Below are 20,316 nucleotides of genomic sequence, written 5' to 3'. Positions count from 1 at the left end.
TATGCTTCTACTGTCAATGTAGAAAGAAATGAAATCCTTTCAGCCCAGGCGGAAGGTGAGAGTTGGACAGCCTTTAATTAATCTAACCCCTTGTGCTGCTACCGGGTTGACGTGAACTTTTCTTTGATGATTACATCCCTGGCGAATTATGTTTGTCCACCTCTCTCTATTCAGTTTTATTTTTTTCTAGCACTGTTTTCAGCGGAACGGGAACTGACGTACCTGCATTTAATATATTTGTACCAGCCTGTTTTGTGTTTTATTTTCTGCTCTGAACACCCCTCACGTGCATGTCGGCAAGGTGTATGTGTTAGCCACGTGCGCCAAAGGATCCTGGAACATGCTCGCATCTGAATGCATGCATGCCCTCGAGACATATAAATGTCCCTCTTTTATCATGTCCCAACCTCATTGTTTCCCTGGTGTGCTGCTTAAACAAAATGCCCGTCTCAACAGCTCCGTTACAGACTGAGTCTAATCTGCTTTGCTGCTCCCAAAGACATGGTCTGCAGAACGGAGCAAAGTGCTCCAGATGTGAGCTCAAGGCATGACCACACAAGTCCAAACATTGTTCCATAAGTGCACGAAATACTGTCTCTGCTCCCTACAAAAGGCCACCATATTTCAAATGTGTAATTAAAGCTGGTCTCCGTGCTTCAGAATTAGAACAGGCCATCATATTCCTGATGCAGCCTGCAGGACACAATGATCTAAATCTGGCAGCCGCGACTGACCGTCATATGCCAGATGAGCACTTAAAGTTAGGACACCATACTCCAGAATGTTAAAAAATGACAAAATACTGCCCTGCGGAACAATGTACAGATTTCCAGATGTGGAACCCATGACTGGCCCAATATTCTAATCAAGATGTTTACTTGCAATTGGGAGCCATACTCTATAGAATGTTAGAGCAGGACACCATACTCCCAATAGGGTCTGCAGAACTGCACACAGCGCTTTAATGTGTCGCCCATAACTGACCGCCATATGCTAGATGAATGCCATACTTCAGGATATTACTGCAGGACTCCCTACTCCAGGGCTTTAAGTGGCTGGGTCCTATCGGTGCTCAGCAGCTGCAGTTGTTAAAAGCAGGTACCTAGACAGGTCCCTATCTGGCCATTTTTACACTTGGGGTGAGAAAAAACGTTGCAATAGTACCATCCGTCACTGCCTTTGATGTAACTTCAAAGAAACTCGTGTTTTAGTTTTATACTGCACAAACATGCAACGCTTTACATGAGCACCAGTTACATTACATAAAAACATATTAATTTGTTGAATAACAGGATGTTGAGCCAACCGCAAGCTCGAAACTACTTTCTCAGCTTGAAAGTCGACGGCTCTAGCCTTACGCCACAACCTTGCGCACAAGAACTGAAACATTTTCAAAATGATATACAACGAAGTCATAATTGTTGCTCATTTATTTTATGCAATTTACAACCATTGACAAAGCCAATAGTCCTGGCTTGTTTTAGGTGTAATGTTGCTTCTTGTGTTGTATATCTGGATGAATGGACAGAAGCATTAAAATACCAGTCTGGCAGCACACTATGCTAAGTGCAGATTTTTAGCTTAAGTGTTTTAAGCCACTCCCTTAATTACATCAGCGACGCCCCTATAAGAGACCCCAAATGTGTTCAGCCCACTTAAAGCCCTGCCCTACTCCCAATGCTGCCTGCAGTACTGGACACAATGATCGTCGCCATATTGTAGATGTTCATTTACAGTTAGGCGACATTCTGTAGAATGTTAGAACAGGATACAATACTCACAAGGTGCCCTGCCGAACTGTACACAATTATGTGGGCGTGGCCTACAGATCTGGCTCAGTACTCCGGTGTGGCCAACAGAAATGGACGTTATACTTGGGTGCGAGTTGCAGAACTAGACATAATACTTGGGAGGAGACACATGCTCAAGCAACTGGGCACAGCTTTGGCCCTCAGGACTGGATGCAATACTCCAGACTGGCCCCAAGTATTCTCCGGAGTGGCCTGCAGCGCTAAATACAATGCGCATCTTGCTGAACTGGACACAGTACTCAAATCTTAGGCAAAGTGTTCGACTAGGACAGAAAAGAGGCCCGGGCACCAAAATAAAAGTGGCCCCTTTAGCAGGTAGTTAAAAATGTAACCCAGATTTTCAAATTAGGTCGTTTTGAACATATAAAAAACATTGTATAACTGTTTTGCAAAGTATGGGGGTCTGCATGCATTTGTCCTTGCTGGAGGCAATATTTGTGATATTAGGAGAGTTAACATTAAACCTGGCCCACAAGACTGCAAAACAGGCCCACAGACCGGCCTCTCAGAGCAGCTCTTTAAACACTGCAAGATTTACCTATAGGCCAGTCAGACTCTGCTCCGGCGTGGCCTTTAGGCCGCAATACTACTGCAACAGCCTGCAGAACTAGACAAGTACTCTGAACTTGGCTATGGCCAGCAGAACAGCACACAGTACTCGGGTGTGGCCGCAGAACTGCAAGTGTTACCTGTCGTACTGGACATGATGCTCTACTTTGTCTTCCTTCCGGCTACAGTAACCAGTTGCCTCACATCTGCGTGGTCTCAGACGCCGGAATGATGTCTCAGTGAGTTAAACATCCTTAATCTTTGGTGTGATTTGCACATTATGGGTTTGGCTCTGACAAGGTAATACGGTTTCCATTGCTGGTGAATTCAGTTGTGCTGCCCTCGTGCTTACCTAGTCCAAACCTGAGATTACCAGTGACTCTACACTGCCTTGCATCTCCCTCCCTCCCTAGGTCAGCGGCATGACAGACTCTTGCAGCCACCCTCTCCTCATGCACCCCCTCTTTCTTCCACCTCTTGCTGTGCTAAGATTAATGTTTGTATGTGTGTGGCAGGTAGCACAACAGGAGCAGGCAGGCCATATTCACAGACTGCAGTTCTTTGTTCTGTCCACTGAGGAGTTGTGAAGGGGGTGGTGAGCAGCAGAAACGAGAACCAGTTGTTCCATCACGGCTACAACTTGCTTCACCACCTATCCCATACCCCGCCGTCCAGAGGTGTTTCTATGTTAACTGCTGGTTGCAAAGCTGCACTTCATAAACTTTAGTGAAATCGATGCTTTCGCTCTCCCTGATCGCATCTCTGTGAAAGTCACGTCTGGCCCCAATCTAAGGATCTGTCCAAGATTAAAACGGGAAGCGTGCCCCAAGCAACTCTTTCCACCTGTGCTGATTTCACGCAGGTGTCAATGACCAATTTTGCATTTATTTCACATAGATTCGACTGTTCCTCGCACATTTGTATGTGGAGCACAGAAGCAAATTATCAGTGGGATCAGCATGAGCAGTGGGCAGTAGAAGTGTTAGATGCTGGCACCGGTGGGCAGTACAAGCACCCAGCGCGCTTATAGCCACTATGAGCAGAAGACCCTAGCAACCAGTGTAAGAAGCTGGCACTGGAATTCAGTAGGAGGTTGCCAACACTGATGGGCAGTGTGGAAAGTTGACACTGTTTAACATTGTAAGATGTAAGCACCAGTGGGCAGTATGAGGATTCAGCACTTAAAGGTCAGTATGTGAAAATGACATTAGTAGGCAGTATAAGAAACTGGCATTGATGGTTATTGAGGAAGCTGGCACTGGTTAACCTTGTGAGAAGCTGGAACGGGTAAAGAGTGCGTGACAAACTGGTATTTGTTGGCAGTACATGGGCAGAGCAGGAAGCTGGCACTGGCAGTAATTGCAAGAAAAATGCACAGTTGAGCTGCAAAAAGGGGGTACTGGTGGTTGTGTGGGAATGGAATGGAATGGAAAGAGAATTTATATAGCGCGATGGCTACCCAGGGGCGTCCCAAAACTGCAGAGGAGAGTAGGTTGAGCCGGAAATGCTGGATTTAGTGGAGCTGAGGGAAGATTTAGGTAGTAGTTTTATTAAAGAGCCAGGTCTTAAGAAGTTTTCGGAAAGTGAGTAGATTGGATTCTGATCTGATTGGGAGGGGGAGAGAGTTCCAGATCTTGGCCAGATTGTAGGGGAGCGACCGGCCTCCACATCTGGCTCTTCTGATGCGTGGTACTGAGGTGTGGTGGGAGGTCGCGGATCTGAGGGGGCGATTGGGATGATAGGCTTTTACCAAGGGGTGTTTGATGGAAGGGCCTGTTCCCCAGTAGGAGCGATGTGCAATGCACATGCGCTTGAATTCGATTCTAGCTCTCACAGGGAGCCAGTGGAGATCCTTCAATCTGGCTTTGACTGAGACTCGGCGAGGGATGTCGAGAAGGATTCTTGCCGCGCAGTTTTGAATGATTTGAAGTTTGTTGAGTGTGGACTGTGGGGCCCCAAGGTATAGGGCGTTACCGCAGTCGAGACGGGATAGAATTAGTCCTTGGACCATGATCCGTCTTGAGTGAAACGGAAGGAGAATTTTTCGAAGTAGTCTCATTAGCCTGAAGCAGGTGGCGGCAAGCTTGGATGCTTGGTGGTTGAAAATAAGAGTTTGGTCCAGCCAGATGCCTAGACTCTTGATTTGTTCCTTGGGTTGTGGGGAGCTGCCTAAACAGAGGGGCCAGATGGAATCAATGGATTTCATGATGTTATTTCAAAGGAGAATTACCTCTGTTTTATCCCCGTTTAGTTTTAAACAGGAGCCTGACATCCAGGCGGCAACTGCTTCCAAGCAATTGTGTAGGCTGTGGTGGGAGTTGAGAGGTGGGTCCAGCGCAACCACTAGCTGTGTGTCGTCCGCATAGGTGACAATTTTCACAACGAAGGGTCGGACGACATCAGCTAGAGGGCTAAGATAAACATTAAAAAGGGTGGGACTCAGGGAGGAGCCCTGAGGCACTCCGCAATTAAGAGGTTTACTGGAGGAGGTGAAATCCTTCTCAAATACTTGGAAGGATCTGTCTGTGAGATAGGATCTCATCCAGGTGAGTGCTGTTCCCGAGATTCCTATAATGCCAAGGCGGTGGAGTAGAATGTCGTGAATTACAGTGTCGAAGGCGGCACTTAGGTTGAGTAGGACGATGGGGACTAAGCAATGCCAGGAAATGTAGGAACTGGTACTTGGGGTACTTTATTCTTCTATAAAAACAGATTACAATGCAACAGGCCAACAAAGCAATCGAAAGAGAAACAAATCCAGGTCAACACATTGCAGACATGATCACGCAACTGAATGGCAGTCAGTCCAGCGGAGTTTAAACCTGTGACCATGAAGTCAAACACAAATTCCTGGAGCGAATGCATTGAGCTATCAGACCTGTCTTCAGCATATCATTGTATCTGAATGAAACAACATGCAGAAAAATTATGATGTTGTTGGAGGGAGGATTTATTACAGGACAAGGAAGCTAGGGGCGGTACTCAGAGCCCCGGGAGCCACCACAGAACTGAGCAGGAGAGTTAGTCAGGGACAAAAGGGGCACCTTAATTTGAACCGGGGTGCCTAGGAATGCTCGCTCTAAAATTGAAGAAAATAGACATGTGAGACATGGAATTGGAGGCAGAATACAATGGCAGTTTAATGAGAAGATGCAACTTCAAAGAAACTGCAAGACAAAGGCATAAAATACAGAATTCAGATAATCACATGGAGCTCATCATGATACCCTCCGTATCTGCACTATTGTACTGTCAGAGAGAAAGAGAACACATTTATAAGTGCAATTGAAGAAACAGGTTACATCAAGGAGAAACATTTCAGAGTATAAGAACTCTGTCACCTAGGAACTCTCACGTTTACTCTAGAGCAAGCATTCCTGCAATTACAATGAATACATTATGTAAATACAAAAAAGGAGAAACAAATAAAGAGAACAATGATTAAACATGACAAGACATTTCATATGGGTAAAATACAACATAATGCTAAGCAGACGCAAGAGCTTCTTTTGCTCTTGGGGAAAACTCTACGCAGTCCGTAACCCACATACAGACAGCGAGGTAGTCCGCTTGATGTTTGTGAGTGCTCCCTATTTATACTGTTTTTGGGGTTCTTTGCACGCAACTTCTACCTACGTAAGTTACCCAAATAGCTTCGTCTGCAGTATTTACCAGACATGTCGTCATTTACCCACTTAATGCTGACAATGAACTAGGTGAAAAGGTCAGTGTCTCAGGCCAATCGCTTGTCGTAAATTTCGCAGAGCAAGCAGAAACTATAAGCAGACATTGTACGCGACTTAGAAAATATAAACAGATATTGTGCGCGAATTGAATATAGACACATATAAATCTCTTCAGTTCTCCTAACTTGACACTCTGCGGTTGCCACTTCCCTTAAAAGCGGGACCCCTGCTCAGGAAACAAGTGCCATGCCAGGATGCAGCTTACTGTATGTCGAAGTCTCAAGGGGATGCTGAACTTTGATTCCGATCACAGAGCACGGTAGGGTGGGGGCTACTAGTTTGGAGCGGGAAACCTCGCAGAAAGAGGAACTGAATATGAGTTGGGTCAGACCTGCCATCAGCCTGCAATACACTAAAACGGCAGAGCTATGGTCAATGTAACAAAGGCCTATATTTCGAAATGAAGGGCCTACACAGCAGTTTCATGCTGGCCAAGTGGGAGGGATGTCCCAGGGTGACTAAATAGCAACACAGGACCCGCTGGTCAGTGTAATACGGCCTACAAATTAGGCTGGCAGGGCAAGGACAAGGGTCTCATAATTCAGGTGTGGCCAGAACGGGCCAGGGGCCCCCTATGATACAAAATCTACCCTCTCTCAATGTAGGTATTATCAAAAATAGGCAAGTCATGGTTGATAGGACTATCTAAAACTTTGCAACTTCACATTATAGTTAAGAGGCATCCTTTCCACACATTTGTGTAAAGAATGTGACTTTTTGCAACAGTTTGTCACAAAAGGTAAACTTACAAACACAATTCAGTGCATTTTTGCCATCGCAAATAGAAAAAGTCTACAAACTGTAAGCTTGGTGACAGTCTGCTTATATTTTCAAACTTGGTTGCCTTTGATAAGAGTGGAAATTACCTTACTGTATACCCCTTCTATTTAGTATATGTGTCTATATGTTAATTACTTAATTCCTACAGTAAAAAAATGTATATCCTGTCTATATAGTTATGTATCTCTATAGATGTATTACTTTACTCCTACTTTAGACAAAGAAAAAAGATACTTCACTTCATAAAAACTTTATTTCGGCACACAAGGCCATAAAAGCATCATTAAAATCACCCAATATAATACATTACGTTCATAAAATTTTCACAGTTAAAATTTGACATAAAAAGAATCAGTATCCAATTTATTGTGTAGCCACTCGCTCATTAGCCCAAATTGTGTCCAAGGAGGTACATTGTGGAGATCAATCGGAGAATTTCTACAATGCCATTCTAATGGGCCATCTTTTTTAGGATGGCCCTATGGGTGCACAAAATGGTGAATAGGAACCGTGAAATGGAGAAGACAATATGCATTTGTGTGTCAGATTTCAGTAGCCTGTATACTTCGCTACAGTGTCTAGACCCCAGGTTCCTACAAAGTTGGAGTAACCAGCGCGACCTAGCCCTCCTGTAACCCTTACAGAAAAATAGCACGTGGAGTTCCGTTTCCTCAGTGATGTTACATGCCGGACACATTAGTGGCACCCTCCCATTTATTAGTAAAAGAGCGCAACGGGAGTACTCCATTTCTAAATTGTACGTAAAGTTTTTTGGCGAGGAGTGGCTGGATATCGTCCAGCACCAGTTCTAAGCTGTATCTGTTTTTTACTGTCAGGAATTCCACCGTCAGGCGGCCAATGGTGGACCTCCTTTTGAGCTCCCTGAGCTTATGCTCTCTATAGCTCTCTACCAGGGTCCTTCTAGAGGTTGTTTGGGAGGTTTCTCCTGCATTTCTCCATAGATTACCCCAACCCAAATACTCTTAATGTAAACCAGCCATGGAATCTGCCCTGAACCTCGCAGGCCCATAACATCAGTCAATTCATTACTATATGCTGCTAGTTCTGGGGTGCTCCAAAGACGGCGCCAATAGAGAAGAGGTCTGAGAGCAACCTCATCTGCCATGGGTCTAACCCCAAGATCCAGGCAGAGTGGTGTTAGGGGGGGTACTACTAGGAAGGCCCATGAGGTTTCTGAATAATTCTCAGTACGGACTAGCGAGCCCGATGCACAGTGTCCCCAAAGTTCTGCTCCATAAAGAGCAGCGCTCCTAGCCTGGACTTTATAGATTTCCACTACTGGGGAGACCAATTTTTCAGTGCAGCTCCTATATAGTTTTAAAATGCCCCCTGTTGTTTGGGTTAATCTCAGCCCTGCTTTGTTAATTTGGGCACCCCAATCCATTCTTTCTGCCAGCTTCAGTCCTAAATACTCAAAGGTGGTTACCCTCTCCAGGGGTCTACCATCCAAGCAAGGATTGGGGCGGGTGGAATTGCCTACATTAAAGGCCATATACTTTGTTTTTGCAGGTTAATCTCCAGTCCCCGGTGCTTGCAGAAGGCACTGAAGTTGTCGAGGGTCCTCTGGATTCCCATGGGGGATCTTGCGAGGAGGAGCGTATTATCTGCAAACATCAGAGCTGGGATTTTGCGCTGCACCAGCCTAGGGGCATCAATGTTCTTCCCTGCAATCAATGAGTCTATTAGGCCATTCATAAAAAGGAAGAAGAGTGTTGGTGCGAGCACGCAACCCTGGCGAACCCCTCTCTCTACGGGCAAAGGGGCAGTGAGTTCGCCGTTTTTGCCATATCTAATTCAGGCAAAATTACCCTCATGTAGACGTTTTAGCTGCTGGCACAGGTATTCTGGTATTCCCATGTCTGTTAAAATATCCCATAATTTGTCCCTCGGTATCAGGTCGAAGGCAGATTTTAAATAACCCTGGGCGTAGTTCGCGAAGTAGCGCTACGCGTAGCTACGCAAAGTGCACTTCGCACTATGCGAGCTACGCGTAGCACTTCGCGAACTGTGTAATACCCTGTTTGCACTGTGCAAGATGCCGTTTTCAATGATTGCACAGTGCGGACAAGCATCCGGCACTGTGCAATCATTGAAAACGGCATCTTGCACAGTGCGAGCTGTAGTTTTCTGCCGCTTGAGTAGATATTTACTCGAGCGGCAGCTTTCTCATCGCGGACTGGTAGTTACTCATCGCAAGCGGTCGCAAGCATACGCAACCACTCGCAATGAGAACCCTGACCTCCCCGTGTTGAGAATCTCGCCGGGAGATTTATTTTCCACGCTCGCGATCGCCAACTTGATGTTGCTGATCGCGAACGAGGAAAAAGTCTCGCCGGGATGTCATTTTGCTTGCTCGCGGTCGCCAACTTGACGTTGAGGACCGTAGTGCTTTGCCCAGGCTTAATTTTAAATCTACAAAGATAAGATAGAGGCTGCCACCCTCAATGAAGACAGATTTCCAGTATATCGGCTGGGGCCTAAATATTCGATCAATCGTTGATGGTCTGGCTCTAAACCCGGCTTGTAGTGGGGTAAGAATATTGTGTTCCTCCAACCAGGCTTGAAGCCGCCCCAATAGAACTCAGGCAAATATTTTCCGGCCAGCCGCCACAATAGAACTCGGGCAAATATTTTCTGGCCAACATCTATGAGGCTAATCGGGATATAGTTGACAGGCAAGAACGGAGAACCCTTTTTATAGATTGGTATTATTTCGGCCCCAGCCTAAGTGGTGGGGATTGACATGCCTTGTAAAATGGCATTAAACAGAATGGCCAGGTAGGGGGGCCAGATAGTGGGTTCCGAGCAGAAGAGGTCGCGAGGGATCTTGTCCAATCCTGCCGCTTTGGCAGGCGTTATCTTTCCTAGGGCATCGGTGACTTCTCTCACCGAGATTGGTGGCACCGTGTCAGGAGTTAAACCCGGGTGCAGTGGCTCTCCTACTACGCTTGCTTCCCCATACTTGGCCTTTGTATAGAGGGTTTCATAATGTGCCTTCCATACTCCTTTGTCTATATTGGGTTCAATGGCCGGTCTACCAGCCTGGGAACCGGAATTTATGGTGTTCCAGAAGGACCTCAGGTCGTGTGACATTAGTGCATTTCTGACGTCCTCCCATTTTTGGGCTACCCAACATTTTTTGGCTTAGGCCGTGGCGCCCTTATAAGAAGCTCTTGCTTCTTTAATCGTTGCCTTGTCACTACTTTTAATGGCAGCGATAAGGTCGGATTTGGCAGCTCGGCAGCTAGCATTAAACCATTGGTGCCTGGGCTTGTTAGGCGCCCTAAGCTTTTTATTTTGATAGAAGAAGGTGGCCAGAGAGGCAATCAAATCTGGGTGATTTTTAGAAATCCTTAAGAGGGGTTTGGGGGCTCCCTTGCTCTCTACTGCTTGAATTGTGGTAAAGAGGTATCGAATTACTTGGTGGTAGAGCTTGGCTAGTTTATCTTGCGATTGGGAGATTTCACCCCAGCGGACTCTCCTTCCTCCATTAGTCTTGATCAGACTTTGGGCTTGTGCGGGCAGTTTATCCGACACCTTCCTGGTACATGACAGTGCTATTTCTAGGATGAGAGCATCATGGTCGTTATCGTGGCGGGGACTGATTTTAAAATCTATCACCCAATGCCAAGACTTAGGAGCAGATTTATGACGACTGGCGCATCCCTGCAAATCAGCAGGGATGCGCCAGGTAAGATGCGTCATGCAAGTTTACCCTTGCGCCACCACAGATGCACCGCATTTACTATGCGTGCATTGTGACGCAAGGATAAACAAATGCGTGACGCATCTCCCGTCGGAAGGTTGGTGCATTGCTGGAGTCGTGTCGCAAGCGCGACGCAACTCCAGCAATGCTCGTGGGCTGCCCATACATAATGTGGTGCGTCACGCCTTACGCCTTCTTCAAGCAGGCGCAAGGTTTTGACGCAGCGGCGTCGGAAAAGTGACTGAGTGAAATCTTGTAGATTTCACTCGGGCACTTTTCCGAGGCGTTCCTGCGACGGAACGCCCCCCCCCCCTACGCCGGAACACCCACATGAAACCTGACGCTGGTTTCATGTGGCGCAGGGCATTACAACGTGACACATCTCCCTAGATGTGCCACGTTGTAAATAGGGCACAACGTGGCGCATGGTTGCCGCCGCTGCGTCACAGAAGTGTTTCCCCGGGCTATCAGGTGTGGTGCGTCCATTTGCATGCTCTCAAAAGTTTAGTGTTAAAGTGCATAACTGTAGTACTAGCGGTGTCCAGGCCCTCATCGGGGGAATGTTAGGCTCTGGGATTGACAATGTTGGTCTTCCTCATCCGTTATTCCTGCGATCAAACCGTTCAGGAGCTCAAATTGACAGTTGAAATCGCAGCCAATAATTACCCCCAAGTTTGGAGGGAAAGTCGGGAGAAGGATGTTAAGTTGGTCAACAGTGGTAGACTCTTGCCCGCGAGGTGTTGGTTGTGAATATAGGTGTATTAGGAGGATACTCAATCCTAATTGAAAAGTTAGAAGGACACAAAGGATGTCACATGAGGAGCTCTCAATTTGTTTTGTCTCACAACCCAGATGGACTCCTACCCAAGTGGACACCCCCCTGAGGGTCTACCTCTCCCCGCATGGATAGCTGGGATACTGAAGGCCACGTACCCCGATCTATTTGGTTCGTCCCTAGCCCATGTTTCCTGGAACATACAGATCTCATGATGTTCGATGAAGAGTCCCCAGTCCGGCCTATCCAATTAAGACGCTAATCCTGCTATGTTCCAGGAAAGTATTTTTACACTTAAGGGGTGCGCTAGGCTTACGTGCAAGGGGAGTTCGGCGATATCACTGGCATAAGTGCACTCCTTTAGAACAGGAGAACTGGAGCTGGGTTTCAAGGTATGTGTGCTTTTAGCTACTGATGGAGGGACTACAACCCCAAATGCTGATTTTGTTATTTGCGTATCCTTATACGATGTATCAGGTTTTAGTGTGCCTGTGATGTCTGGTTTCAGTTTTCCCTCGGATAAACTGCTTTTTCCTACATTGTTTACCTGAATTATAGCCTCAGACTGTGTCAGGGGGTATCTCCATTGGTCAGTCCCCCTTGGCTGAACGATAGGCACTCTGTAATGAATTCGATCTTCTATTAGGGGCTCTGCCTTCCAGAGTCAATCCACAGCCTCAAGAGGGCTAAACCTATTGTTTACAGGGATATTAAAATGTAATGGGGGCAGTTGTGCTTGCAAAAGTGGGGAGAATTGGTTATTCTGTTGCCTTTCCCACCTCACATGGTTATAACCTCTGGGCTCTTGCAGAGTCTGGCCAGGTGGGTAAAAATAGGCTAAAGGCAGTGAGCTAATGGACCCCCCTATCCTGTAGTAACAGTGATCTAGGAGGGAGTCTACAATCGCCATATTCCTAAAATTAATCACCACACAGTCGCCAGTAATATCTTTCGGTCTCCATCCTATCCAGCCCACCCTGCGAATCATGAGAATTTTGTTTATATCTCTATGGGAAAAGTGATTGTGATTAACTAGCCAATGTAGGCATTTATTCCTTAGATCAAAATAGGATTCCCTGGTCCCTTTTTTTTAGTTCCGGGACTCCTGCTAGGATGACTACATAGGGGGTTGAGGCCGGGGGGAGATTGGCAAATGGGAGGGCTGTCCCTGCCTAGTGGGGTCCCTCCTTTGGCACGCTCTTCTGCCTAGCCCACCCCCCAGTAGGGTTCTCGCAGTGGGCCTTACTGGGTCATTGCCTTTTCCCATCTCTTACCCCTGCTTGTGCTCCAGACCATGTATACTATTTCCTTTACCCAACCCCTCGGGGCTGCTGAGCCGCTTTGCCTCTTTCTCCTGATCGGGTTGTAATACCTTGCTGGGGTGGGGGGGGTGCAGATTATCTTTTAAGGGCCGGGGGTTGGGTCTTGTGTGGATCATTGTGTTGACCGATTCCTTTTCCTTCAGAATCACCTCAGTCTTGTCCACCCAGCATTCTACCAATTTGGCGAGGCTATCAACCCGATCCCATAGATTTTTTTAGCTCCTCCCTCACAATTGTCCTTACTTGGACCTGCATGTCCACCACCACATCCATGACCCAGGCTGGCTGTTCTGGGCCTTCTTTAGGTGATAGTCTTTGGCCATCCGCCCTTGCGGTGCCCGGTGTCTCAAGGGATGAAGCTTTATGTTTGAGCTCCATAGATGCAGTGGATTTGGGTATCCCTTTTTTTGGTCGGGCATCCCCTGGGTATGGTTCTTCCACCCTACTCGCTGCATGGCTTCTTGTGGTGCTGGTTGTTTGTTCCTGATCCATGGACGGAGGCGATCCTGTTGAGTTGAGGGGGCTAGGGGGAGCAGCTAGGTCCGGTGTAATGGACAATTGTCTTTCAGTAAGTTCATTCTCGGTTGTCACTACACCAATGGCTCTTTGTAACATCCGGTCTATTGAAGTTTGTTGGACAGAAGAGGCCGGTTGCACAGATGCCGCATTAGGTTTCCCCACCCCTGCTCTTCTCCCCATGATTGTAAGAGGGGCAGAATAATACCCAATAATATTCTGCACCTGGGGCCTAGAGTCACTGACCTTGTTAGTGGCTTGTGTGGAGTCCACTCTCCAGGGATCGGTCGATCTCCCCTTCGAAAGCTTAGAGGGGTGGCCCAGCCCAGCCTCTTCCGGCCACTGACGGGCAAAGACGGGCCCGCCCTTGGCCCGGGCAAGGCCCGCGTGCATCCCGCACTGGGGGGAGAAAAGCAGCGCTTTGAGCGCAATGGTAGCTCCTCTCCCTCGTTAGCAGCAGCGGGAGAAGGAGTCCACTGCACCCTGGGACTTGTGGTCCCCCAGGGTGTGGAGCTGGTGATCCGGAGGGCAGGCAGCGGCAGGCGGTACTCCCTGGGACTTTGGTCCCACCAGGGTGTTGCTGAGAGTCCCCCGATTGAAAACCCGGCTTCCAGGCACAAAGTACACGTCCCACGCCCTGGGTAGAGAAGCAGCGCTTTGAGTGCAATGGTAGCTCCTCCCCCTCGTTAGCGGCGGCGGGAGAAGGAGTCCGTTGCACCCTGGGACTTGTGGTCCCCCAGGGTGTGGACCTGGTGATCCGGAGTGCGGGCAGCGGCAGGCGGTACTCCCTAGGACTTTGGTCCCACCAGGGTGTTGCTGAGAGTGCTCCCGATTGAAAACCCGGCTTCCAGGCACAAAGTACTAAAATATAAATAAAAATAATAAATTCAACCCTTGACTCTTTCGTATGCACTACTGTCTCACCCTATACCTCTCTCAATATATCCTCTACCTCCACACTCTGACTCATCCCAAACCTCATTCTACTACTTTGATCACCAAAATAAACCTTTCTAGACTCTTCCCCCCTCTATCCCTGCTTGGTTCACCCAAAACCTTATTTTACTACTATGATTTCTCTAATCCCTTTCTAGAGACTCTTCCTTCCTCCAGCTCTCCTTTTACTCATCCCAAGGCTCCTCTTACAACTATGACATCCTAAATAACACTTTCTAGACTCACCCCTCTTCTATCTCTTCATTATCCTATTCAATCCAACTAACAGACTGACATGTCCACCACTCAAATTAATACATATTTTCCTACACTAACCCACCACTAATCATCTTTGGGTTCCGGAGCAGCGTGCTACTCGCTGAAAAGCACTTTGTCTTGGCAGGGGTAGTAAGCGCTATCTAGGTACAATTACAACACATCTTTTTTCATCTGCATATCGCACACCTCCTCTTTCCTCTTCAGCATCCTCTTTTCATTGTTTCCTGAAATGCACTTGCATCTCCTTCACTTCATTCCCAACACAACACACCTACTCACCTGTAACACTGCATTTTCCTTTACTTTCATCTTGTCAATATTTTGACAACTGTATACCCACTTCACACAGTTGCACAGAAACACAATTGGAACTGAAATACATGCCCATTGCTCTGTGCGCTCTACATAGGTTTAAATGACCATGTACTTTAACACCGTTTTGACTCCCTGGCAGGCACTGTGAGAAACTTGCACTTCTGAGCTCTAAATCATGACCAGTAATAAAAATCCGGAGGGTACTCAATTCGAATTATCCACTGTATAAGTGTAATGCTACGGGGAAAATCATCTATGTGGCTCGCTCGCATCCGTCGTCAGAGCACATGGACTCAACATCACATCGTACGCAGATACCACCCTGCTCATCCTCTCCCTATTCAACAAACCCACCCTCCTCAAACACAACTTTCAAGATGGAATGGAAGCCGTCGCCAGATGGATGAAGAACAGCTGCCGCCAACTCAACATGTACAAAACAGAGATACTCAACATGAGCCCACACCCCGATGCCTGGAACGACACCTGGTGGACCCCTGCCCTCGGGGACCACACACGCAACCTCAGAATAATTCTGGACTCCAAACTCAAAATGGACCGCCAGGTCAAAGCCATCACCTCCTCCTGCCACGACACCCTACGCCTCCTCCGCAAGACCTTCAAGTGGACCCCCCCGAAAACAGGAAAACCGTCAAACAAGCTCTCATCAGTAGCAGACTTGACTACGGCAACGCACTCTACTCCGGGGTCAGCAAAAGCCTCACCCACAAACTCAAGAACGCTGCCGCCAGACTAGTCCTTAACCTACCGTGCCATTGCCACATCAGCCAGCACCTACCGACCCTACACTGGCTCCCTGTTGAGAAAAGAATCGCCTTCAAGCTTCTCACTCACGCACACGAGGCCCTCCAACCTGAACCACCGCCTCGTGTTTCATGCTCCCTGGCGCTCTCTCCGCTCGGCACAGCACTCCCTCGCAGCAGTACCTAGGATCAAGAAAAGCAGAACAGGAGGGCGCTCCTTCTCCCTCCTCGTGCCCAAGGCTTGGAACTCCCTCCCTCTACACCTCTGACAGACGGCAATGCTTCCCAAGTACCTAAAGGATCTCAAGACCTAGCTCTTTGATGGAACTCAATGAACCTCCATGAACTGCGGACCCCCCTTCCTTTAGCACCCTGATACCCGCTCGCGGTAAGTAGCTATCGTTTTACAAACCCCTGATTGATTGATTGATCTTGGATATAGCTAACTCCCCATTAGGGAATGCAAGATTAAGTAAAACATGTGAAATAAAAATAGAAACTAAATTGGTGACTTACATTACCTTAACGTTATTAGTTAAATGTGGGGAATTCTTTGGTATGTTGAGTCAGACTGAGGCCAAATACTTAGTTGACTTAGTATGCAAGAAAGTTCAATGTATGAAATCAAGGAAACGGAGTGTAAGTGGTACACAATCCAACTTGATTTGAAATAGGACCATAGTCAAGTAGATTTTTTTTAATCAAAAAAGAAAAGGAAAAAATCCCTTTTCTCACCAGGCCTAAGATTTTTGAATTTTTTTTTATTGTTTTCATTGCATCAACTCAATACAATCCCCGCTACCTCCCCCTTTAAAAGGAATACTTTACATACATCGTTGCCATCCAGTATCCAGGAGAATAGTCATCCATCACATGCGGGTCCCCCGTCCTCCCTCCTCACCCCATGTCGGTGTGCCCCCCTCTGCCTTCTCCTCTCCTGATGTGCCCCTCCCCTACAATAAATCATGCACGGGTGCCCAACCTCTTCTAGGGAACCAAGGCTTTCCCTCATGCCTAGCTACGTTCATGCTTCCAGTGCTCGTCACTGCTCCCCTCCTACTCCCCGTTCAACGCCTCCTCCTGCCTGTCAGATGTGTCCCCCGCTCCCCCGGTGTCAGACATCAGCCCCTGATGTTCCACCACCAGCGCCTCCCACGCTCGGGCCGTCGCCAGCGCCTTGTCGTCATCCCTCCGAAGGGCTAATTGCAACCGGAGCGTACCCTCTGCCCCCGCCCATCGCGCAAACACCGCCCTCCACCGCAAGAAGCTAGGCCCCGCTCGGGACTTCCAGTGCATAGTCAGTTCCCTCTTGGCCATAATCAACCCTAAATCGTAAAACTTGCTAGTAACCTTCGTCCGGCGGGTGTGGGGAAACCAAAGTAACAAGCAGGCCCCCAGTTCCGGGGCAATAATGCGGTCCATCACCTGATTCAGGCAATCCATAACCTCTGCCCAATAGTTACCCAACTGGGCGCAGGACCAAAACATGTGACGAAAATCAGCCCCCTCTCCCCCGCACCGCGGGCATTGAGAGTGCACACCCCCAAAATATTGCAATATCTTAACCGGCGTCAGATACGCCCTGTGCAACGTAAAAAACTGAACCAGCTGAAACCGGGCATTGCGCGTTCCCTTCCAGGCCCGCCGCACCAGCGTGGTCCATGTAGTCTAGGGGATCGATTTCTCAAGGTCCAATTCCCACTTACCCCTCAAGGTGGCAAGGGGCTGCAGGCCTTCCGTCGATAGTCTGCGGTAGAGACAAGTAATGGCCTTGGTCGTCCCCGCCGCCATCACTACATATTGGCAACCTGCAGCGATCGGCGGCTCCGAGAGCCCCATATTCCAATGTCTCTGGAGGCTCGCTACAAGGGCCGCGTGGAGTAAAAAATCCCCCCGTGGAAGCCCGTAAGAGTCCTGCAAGTCCTGGAAGGGCAGCAGCACCCCCTCTCTGTATAAATCGCCCACCATCTGCACGCCCAGCTCCTCCCAAACGGCCAACCCAGACCAATCGCCCCCATGCGGGAACGCCGTACACATTCCCAAAGGGATCTCCGGGGCATAGGGGCGAGTTATCGCGGCCCTCCTCTGGCACCTGTTCCAGCACAGCCGGAGGGTACGCTCCTCCAGAGTAAGCTGGGCAAGATCCAACCGCTGCTGCAAGACTATGAAGGCGAGCACATGCCGTGGAATCAACCTGCCCTGTGGGCCCTCTGGGCCTCTATACTCCCTGGCCACCGCCTGCGTAAGCCATTGGAGTTGGGCTTTCAGATAGTACCATTCAAAATCCGGGACTGCCAGGCCCCCCTCCGCTCTCGGCCGCCGCAGTGTGGTCAAAGCCACCCGCCTCCTCCCCGAGCCCCAAATAAAGCCCGTAGACAGTGCTCGGAGCCGTGCGAAATACGATGCAGGTATCCATATAGGCAGGGTGCGAAAGAAGTAGAGGAGGCGTGGCAACGCCACCATCTTCAACAGCGCTACCCTCCCGGCACACGAAAGTGGGAGCGTTCTCACCAGGCCTAAGATGCAAGCAACTTGAATTTTTCCAAAAGCAAAGCTCAATTCCTTGAAATTGTGTGACAGTGGTAAAGTGGTAACAATACTATAGTCTCTAATGTGTGGCAAAGCAAACACTAACGTCTCCTGCACAATACAAAGTCACAATATATTACCTAATTTCAGTTTTACTGCATCATTTGCATGGCATTTGTAATCTGCTAACATCTTCTCCATAGCACTGAGTCCTGTCATTTGTGCTTCTTGGCAGCCACTAAACCAGAGCCAGTCAGAGTGAATAATCCGCATGCGGAACATGGAAACGTCCCACCTATATATGGTTTTAACTTCGCATGTATGACAGCTTTCTTAAGATCTTTCAAATCACTGCATGCTTTAAGACCATTAGATTGCACAAAACATAGTAATGTATTTTATTACTTAGGCATAACTGATGCAATCTCCTCCCTATAAAGTGTTACTTATGGGCGATAAGTGACACACAAACGGAAATGAAATGTCTAGCATGTTGAAATACAGGCAGATGGAAAACTTGGTGCTTCGCTGATGCCATTGTCAGCAGCCAACCTGAGCTTTTGAAAATCTATTTCAGTTGGCTCAGGTGAGGACACTCAGAATCTTCTGTTATATGTGCCCATCACAGCACCTCCTCACCTCTAGTGAGGCCCTAGGGAAGAAAAAGGAGGAGCGTAAGAGAGTGAGTTGCAGCATCCTCAGCCAATCAAGATTTCCCAGCCAAACGGGAACCTTCACAGCTGCCACACTTCTTGGGAACAGCACAAATCTCCTCTTTTCCCAGACCAAAGTAACAAACCCACTAATGTGAAAAGCAAACAGCCACCGCATGTGGATTGTGCGAATGCAGTCCAGAGTAGCCGTGTTGGTACTCCCCCAGTCTCACTGCATTTCTAGTTAAGTAATTTGCTTTTGTCTATGTTGTCATTCTGCTCACGTGCTCCCTGCAATTGCACTTCTACTTTATGGTCAGTTTCTCTACCATAACGCATATTTCAATACTTCAGGTAGACCGGTGTGCTAGCTGGTGGAGTTTATATACACTCTATCCTAAACACTCACCCAACAGCACGTTCTGCTCGTTGGGCTGGTTCTGGAGTATACCTATGATGCCCGAACGTCTGACATGCTTTCTTCAACACCTGTCATGCTTACTCCATGTTCAACAGTGGGAAGGCGAGCAGTATAGTGGTGATGGTAACGGTGATGGTAACATACTTTCACACCAGGTCTAGAAGTGTTCACTGTTATTAACAGCAGATAATCTAAGTTTGATGTGTTTTTTTTGTGAAATGATGCATAGCAAATCATCAGGGGTTTTCATTATTCATGGATCAGTCATTACTGTATTCATTTAGCAGATGGAATAAAAACATTCACAATTGTTGCAGTAATCGTTTGACTCAAATATTTTTTTCTTCTTCTTTTAGAGCTTGCATGTGAAGCCAGATTAAGACATTGTGTTTTGTGACTGGTACGAGCACAGTTCCACCATTTGGCTTTAATCATCAACCATCAAAAGAGTTTCTGCATGCATACGATAGCCACGTCCAAATGTCTGTTTTCAGAGGCAAACACCTGTGGAAATGTGTTCCGCCCCTCCCTTTTCAATATCCTATGAATCATTTAAAACAAACTACTTTGGGATACTGGATTCACCTGGATATGGACAGGCCTAGTCATCATATTTAGATGATGGGTAGAATGCATGCATATATTACGAAGTAGTTATAGATACAGAGGATTGACCATGCTGCTGTCTTGGAAGGTGTGGGAGTCTTGTGGAAGCTCGTGAAATTCAAGGGCCTTAGGCTTCCGGAAAATCATCTAGTAGCATGGTGCAGTGCTCTGTGCCTTTAGAATAGCACATTCCTTTCCCTTCCTCGCTCGTTTATCATGGCATATTAGAAAAGACTACTGAACAAACTTATTTTTCCTGAAACTTTGTCAATATTTGTTGCTGGTATAATCAATAAAGTTTTTTCCTAAACTACCTATACCAATACATTCTACATCGGTTGTCAATAAATAGATGTTCTTCAGATTGACAGTTCTCGTTTTCATCTTTTTTGTGTTTCTTGTGTCGGTGTCAGACCCTGTTTTGGTGGCCACAAGGCAAGCAAGGGCTACTGGGCCTGCAGTCATTTACCTCTGGTGTACAGGGGTACAGTTGCCTATGGCTCTGCAAACTGGGCTAAGTACAATCTCTTTAACACTTGACTTCAGTTGTAACAACAGCAAACAGTCACAGGCTTCTCAGGGAGGAA

At 47.6% G+C, this 20,316-nt stretch overlaps 1 protein-coding gene across 5 annotated transcripts in view; it reads left to right on the top strand.

The window, feature by feature from the left end:
- Positions 1-20,093, top strand: part of LOC146870027 (N-fatty-acyl-amino acid synthase/hydrolase PM20D1.2-like) — a 716,209-nt gene extending 696,116 nt beyond the window's left edge. For all 5 annotated transcript variants that reach the window (XM_085625007.1, XM_085625082.1, XM_085624934.1 and 2 more), the window contains one exon: positions 19,480-20,093. In XM_085625007.1, coding sequence (XP_085481133.1) covers positions 19,480-19,520 — 41 coding nt within the window. In that variant the 3' untranslated portion in view covers positions 19,521-20,093. The remainder of the gene's footprint in view (positions 1-19,479) is intronic.
- The last annotated feature ends 223 nt before the right edge of the window (positions 20,094-20,316 follow it).

This window comes from Triturus cristatus, chromosome 1_1 (genome assembly GCF_964204655.1).
Source record: "Triturus cristatus chromosome 1_1, aTriCri1.1, whole genome shotgun sequence".
NCBI classification, from domain to species: domain Eukaryota; kingdom Metazoa; phylum Chordata; class Amphibia; order Caudata; family Salamandridae; genus Triturus; species Triturus cristatus.
Note: the sequence above shows the minus strand (reverse complement) of the source record. Positions and strands in the feature narration are given on the sequence as shown.